This window comes from Delphinapterus leucas, chromosome 9 (genome assembly GCF_059928025.1).
Source record: "Delphinapterus leucas isolate spDelLeu-1000000601 "Yukka" chromosome 9, BTC_Dleu_Yukka2, whole genome shotgun sequence".
Classification (NCBI taxonomy): domain Eukaryota; kingdom Metazoa; phylum Chordata; class Mammalia; order Artiodactyla; family Monodontidae; genus Delphinapterus; species Delphinapterus leucas.
The window spans coordinates 55,350,797-55,357,240 of NC_143137.1; the positions used below are offsets into that span (position 1 = coordinate 55,350,797).

The 6,444-nt window shown below is 39.4% G+C and overlaps 1 protein-coding gene across 4 annotated transcripts in view; it reads right to left on the reverse strand.

Moving 5' to 3' along the window:
• The window catches only part of MTERF1 (mitochondrial transcription termination factor 1), a 430,610-nt gene extending 425,887 nt beyond the window's left edge, over positions 1–4,723 (reverse strand). The window contains exons 1-2 of one of the 4 annotated variants that reach the window (XM_022585389.3): positions 4,665–4,723; positions 4,037–4,099 (exon numbers count right to left, since the gene is read on the reverse strand). In XM_022585389.3, coding sequence (XP_022441097.2) covers positions 4,037–4,068 — 32 coding nt within the window. In that variant the 5' untranslated portion in view covers positions 4,069–4,099; positions 4,665–4,723. Of the gene's footprint in view, positions 1–3,852; positions 4,102–4,630 lie in introns of those variants that run through there. The other 3 variants (XM_022585379.3, XM_022585399.3, XR_016394211.1) reach the window with 3 other exon arrangements.
• Between the last annotated feature and the right edge of the window lie 1,721 nt (positions 4,724–6,444).

Genomic DNA, 6,444 nt, shown 5'->3' on the forward strand with positions numbered 1-6,444 from the left:
GTGGCACAGTGTTTAAGAATCCGCCTGCCAATGCAGGGAACACGGGTTCTACCCCTGGTCCGGGATAGATCCCACATGCCGCGGAGCAACTAAGCCCATGCACCACAACTACTGAGCCTGCGCTCTACAGCCCATGCTCCACAACAAGAGAAGCCACCACAATGAGAAGCCTGCACAACGAAACGAAGAGTAGCCCCCACTCGCCACAACTAGAGAAAGCCCGCGCACAACAAGGAAGACCCAACACAGCCAAAAAAAAAAAAATTTTTTTTTAAACCTCTAAATCTAGCCCTGAAAACCAACATGTCATACTACCTAATTTCCACCTTAAACACCTTTTTCTAGATTCATGGTACTCGTTAAACCCATGCTATCATTAGAACCTTAATTCTTATCTTACATAGCTCCTGATCCCAATCTCCATGTCACTCAATTTACCTTAATGTCCCCTTGGTTCTTGGGTTAACCCAACAACTCCAAACCAATTTTCATCTTCATAATGATCTAGCTGGGATATTTCACACACACAGTCCACCGCATGTGGAACTATATAGAGAGATGGGATGTAAACATTTTAAAAGTTACTTTTGCCATTCTCCTCACCACCATTTTATAAAAGACTAACTCAGGGCTCTCTGCATCTGTGTCACAGCACATGTAACTTTGATCAAGTGACTAAAACCTTGATAACTCATTTTCCTGATCATTTAGAAATAGGGCATAAAATGGATGAACTTATACATGATAATAATCATAGGTCCCTACTAAAAGAAGCAATCTATTTATAGGAAATATTTTATGAGAAAATTAACAGAAAAGTTTTCTTCTGTTATCCAGCTTGTCAGTTGGTTTATGTTCCTAAGTTGTTTGTGGTCTCAGTCATACAACAACACATAATACTTTTTTAACTGTACTTTCTCCTTTTCAGACTATACAGCTGTGACAAACTTAGTTCTTGATTCCTAATTACTTACAACAGGCTCTTATCACTTAAAAGAGGCACTTCCTTTCTCCTCTCTGCTAATTAAGCATAAAATAGAAAATAGAGATAAATGGTTCCAACTCACCACTAATATCTCTGGGCTTGAGATACTGCTTTCAAGATCCATATAAGAAAAGCTCCTCTGTGTCTGTCCTTTTAATTACTACAATCTAACAAGAACTTGGATTATGCCTACAGGCTGGGAACATTCCTGTAACTCAGATAATCCACCAATCATCAAAGAATTAACAAAAGAATCCAAAACTATAGATTCAAATAACATTCAAACAAAACGGAGAACACTCACAAAGTAAACATCAAACAGCAAAAGCACATTTTAGATTGCCCTATACTCTTGAGTTCATTATTCTTCATGTCTCCATAATACCACATACTACTCTATAACTACATACTCTTCCAAAAATGCATGAAGATAGGAACTTAAAAATAAGATCCTCCTAACTAAAGAATGAAGGCTTTACCTTGCCCTGCTCAACAACCTGCTCTCTCTTCCAGATGCTCAGGGTGACCTCTACTGGATAATGGGACAGAACACTGACAGCTGTAGATAAAACCAGTGCTTTCCAAAGAGGGGTGAGAGATTATCCAATGGGACGCAGGTAGAAAACAGTAAAACTCCTATTTATATTTGTCTTGGCCTTTTAAAATTTCTACTTTTTACATGTTTCATAATGTAAAAATGTATACAATATAATAGTACTATAAAACATGTATATAGCTAATTAGTAAATAAATATACCTATATTGGAGGTACATTTATAAACCTTTTTATTAAGATTGTACATGTTCAAAAATGTCTATGACTACTACTCTAGACTACACTCTACTCTTGAGAAACAGGGATGAACGAGTCACAGAAAATTCAAAAGAAATTCTACTGATGAAAAACTAAAAGTAAAAATATATGCCAAATATCTTAACAAAAGAGGAATAAATTAAGGTTTCTCCTGAATCTGTCATAGGGGGATTTTGTCTTTGTGTATAGTTTATTCTCCATGGAAATATCTTTCACACAATTTAATGTCCAAAACCAAACTGAGCATCCTTCCCAGCCCCAAAACCAGCCCTCCTCTAATTAATGAAATCACTATTACTCAGTAATCACTCATGATAAAAAAAAATCTGAAAGTAAGCTTTGGGTTTTTTTCTCTTCCTCAACCCCAGTCATTAAATCATGTAGATTCAGCTTCTTCAGTACCTCTGAAATCCAATCTCTCTACTCTTTGCTATTCTCTCAGACTATAACAGCCACTTAACTTGCTTCTCTAACATCAGTCGCTCAAAACTGCCCCCACAGTACACCTGTAAAACAAAGATGTGATCATGTCCCTCATTCCCTGATTCCCTGACCTCTGTAGCTGTCCCCTAGAAGGTAAAATCTTCAGATTGACCTTTCTAGCTATCTATTCTATTCTACAACCTCACAACAAAGCACCATTGCTCTCAAATCTCGGGTCCTAAACATCCTTGAACATTCTTGTCTCCCTGCCTTTTTTTAAGCTGTTCTGTCTTTCAGAAAGGCCTATCCTCCTAATGTCTATCCACAGTACAAGATCCCATTCAAACAGTATCTTACCACAAATCTTTAACTTAAGAAATACTTGAAGTTGAAGTGAATCATTTGTTTTATAGTAATTTGTTACTAAGAGTCTAAAACTAAGTGTTCTATTTACATAGGGGAAAAAAAGAGCTGAACTGGACTTAGAACTAGCAACAAAAATTTGGTTTTGATTACAATACTATAAATGCAATAAATTGACCCCCCCAAAATGGTATGAACAGTCTTAGCTAAGCCTAAAAACAATGGTAACTAGTATCAACAGCTGGTAAACATATGAAGAAATGGGGGGAATTCTCAAATATTACTGTTGTTGAGGAATTTGGTACCATCCATCATATCTTTCAACCCAGCATTTCTACTTCTTGGAGATTATCCAAAGGAAATACAGGACAAGAATACACATTTGTTATTTAAAAAAAAAAGGATGACCATTATAATATTACTTGCTACAGCAAAAAAGAAGGAACCCAAATGGCCACCAAGAGTAGAATGATTAATAAATAGTGGTACATGTATACAATATAATACTACACAGCCTCCTTTTAAAAATGAGGCAGGGGCTTCCCCGATGGCACAGTGGTTGAGAATCTGCCTGCCAATGCAGGGGACAAGGGTTCGAGCCCTGGTCTGGGAAGATCGCACATGCCGCGGAGCAACTAGGTCCGTGAGCCACAACTACTGAGCCTGCGCGTCTGGAGCCTGTGCTCTGCAACGAGAGGCCGCGACAGTGAGAGGTCGGCACACCGCGATGAAGAGTGGCCCCCGCTCGCCGCAACTAGAAAAAGCCCTCGCACAGAAACGAAGACCCAACACAGCCAAAAATAAATAAATTAAAAAAAAAATTTTTTTTAATGAGGCAGATCTAACACAATAGAAAGATGTCCAAGACATTCTAAGTGGCAACCTGCTTAACAGTACAGTGGCTAGAATAATACCACTTAAATAAAAAGGGGGGAGGGGACATTAATATATACAGAGAGAGGAAAAAACAGAATAAGTTATTTTTCAGTTTTCAACACAAAAAAAGTTAAGCCTGATGAATATCAATTTATTTTACTCCTTTGGCATCCAATCTCCATTCAAAATACTATTACATCTAGTGTGGTGAATAAATATTTAAGCAGCCTAATGCAAGAAGTACCAACTGCCTCAATCTACGAATTTCAAAACTAATTAATGTTCCATAACTTATTTCCATCTGTCTCTCAAATTGCCGTTTTTAATTACCAAAGCCACTATTCCAAGAGCTAAAGGCCAAAATTAGCAAATACACTGAAAATCTCTGTACCTGTAACTTGTGAGGTCTAAGGAATAAAGGAAGATTTATGAGCCCCTCTGCTCCACAATTCCCCGGACAAAGGGGCTTTTAATGGAAATGGGTAATCACTGGTTCCAGGCTTCTACATTCCAGTTAGTCTTCTTTTGACAAAACGAGCTAAGTTTGGAGATATTTACAGCAATGAACTTCTCACCTCATTTGTCTTAAGGAAAGAGAACTTTGCATTCCTCCAGAAAAGCTGAAAAATAGCTGTTTCCTAGAAATGGAAAAATAAAAGGGGCGGGGATAAAATAACGTCAGGACTTGTAATACAGAATAAGGAGCTCAATCTCAGCTAACGCTGCATAATGTTCTCGTGAGATGCATAACCTCTTATATACTAGGCATCTCTCAGAGATACTGAGAAAATGGCAAGTACAAGCCCGAGTATAAGAGGTAAAGGCGGCAGAATCAGAGTATAATTTGTAAAACCAGAACTAAGTGCTTCACACACATTATCTTACTTAACATCCACAACTTAAAAGGTCGGCATCATTCCTAAAATTACAAAATCAGAAAAAGCGCCGAGCTCCCTTACTAGCTTGACTTAGCTCGTTGAAGCAAGGTTCGAACCCCGTTGAGTCTTTAACTCAAAAATTCCACGGGTATTTCCACGGGTTCGTCCATCCCTCTTCCTCCCACAAAGAAACTCTACAAGGGGCTGCACGGGAACGGAACTCCGTTACACATCACAGTCACCCAGACCCGCTTCTAAAAAGAAAACGCCCGCCGGCAGCGAGTCACCAACCTCAACTTGGACTATAACTGGGCGCTATAGATACCTTTACTTCCCCTTCTGGGGTCTGGAGAATAACAGAGGAACGGAAGTGGACAGGAATAACTTCCGGCGAGGGGCCGCGCACAGAGGTGACGTCACCCTCCTAGCGCCCCCCGGCGGCCACGCGGCCGCCTTCCATAGCCTGACGCTAGGGCCCCGGCAGAGGGCAGCAGGAGACCGCGGTGAGCGCGGGGAACCGGTCTTCAAGTCTGATTTTGGAGGGCGGGGCGGGACTCGGAGCTTTCCCAAGACCCGGCCAAAGGCCCAGAGTCGCTGCGGGGATCCGTTTCCTGCAGGCGACACGCGGTGGGAAAGTCACTGTTATATACGTGAAGTTTGCAGCCTGATAGGATGATTACGCTTATTAATGTGATTAACATGGCGTGGATGAACACCTCCGCGTTTGGTGCAGGAAAACGCGTGTGAACAGCTCCAGGTTTTCGTTATTGAACTACCTGGTAAATCCTGAAGTGTGGCTGCTAGTCCGAATTCAGTCAGCCTTCAGGACGGGAAGCAATTCTAGTGTTCTTCGATTTAAGTGCTTACAATACAAATTACTTCTGGTTCTTTTGAAATTGTGACGAATTTGTGCTATTTAAATCAAAGTTTTGGGACTTCCCTGGCAGTCCTGTGGTTAAGACTCTGCGCTCCCAATGCAGGGGGCATGGCTTCCATCCCTGGTGGGGGAACTAGGATCCGGCGTGACCCAGGGCGCGGCCAAAAAATAAAAAAATAATAATAAGTAAATAAAAGTTTCAGTACAAACAATATCCTCAGTGCGTTTTTGTCACCTCTGGGGGTGTCACCTTAAACCTTCGTGGTCCCCTCAGTCCCCAAAAGAAGGCTTATACAGAGATTAATGAAATAATCATCAGGTTGCCACTTATATTCTGGAGGAAGTGGTAGTTTAGTCCTTGGAAAAACAGAGAGATGGGGAGAGGGTTGATCCTGAATTCTAGTACAAGGAAGAATTTCTTGCATTGCCCTCTTCTATGTAGGAGCATAGTGGTAGAATTTTCTTCATCCCATTTCTGCACCAATGAATCAATTAATGTTTTATCCTCACTCTGTCCCTTAGATGACTCCTAGCTGGTTTGTTGTCGTCACTTTGTTTTGAATTAACGTTCTATTTTGTTGGTTTATAAGGATAAAGATTTACCTTTGAGACTTTACTAATAATCTATCTTTTAAGTGAAACGATTTACTCCAGTTCCTCCAGGTTAAAAAAAATTGTCTGGAAAAATTAGAAATGGTCTCTTTATGTGAGTTTCTAAAATTTATTTCTGCGTGGAAGGAGCTCATATATCCCAGTTAATATTTACTATTATATATAAATATATAAATTTATGATATAAGCATATAAATATTACATCTACAAACTGCCTTACAATCAGAATGTAAAACAATAAAATCTTTTTTAGGAATCAGTAAACTTCAGACTTTAAGAATACATTTGGGATTATGGAGCCTCAGTCCTCCTTTTACAGATGAGACATTGAAATCCTTAGAGTAGAAGCCAGCAAGAGAATGCACGTCTTATGACTCCTTGACCAGTAAGTTTTCTGTGATTTATACCACATGCTTTGCTGTATTGACATAGATTATCAAAGGTTCTTTCAGACTTACTTAAGCAACCTCACTGTTTGTTATTTGTGATGTCATGTAGGCAAAGGAGATTGGTTCTTTTGAAAATAAGTTCCATATTTCCTATCCCAAATTTTCTGATTACAAATATATTTTAAATACATATTATAAAACAGTGAATAAGAAAAGTATAATAATGG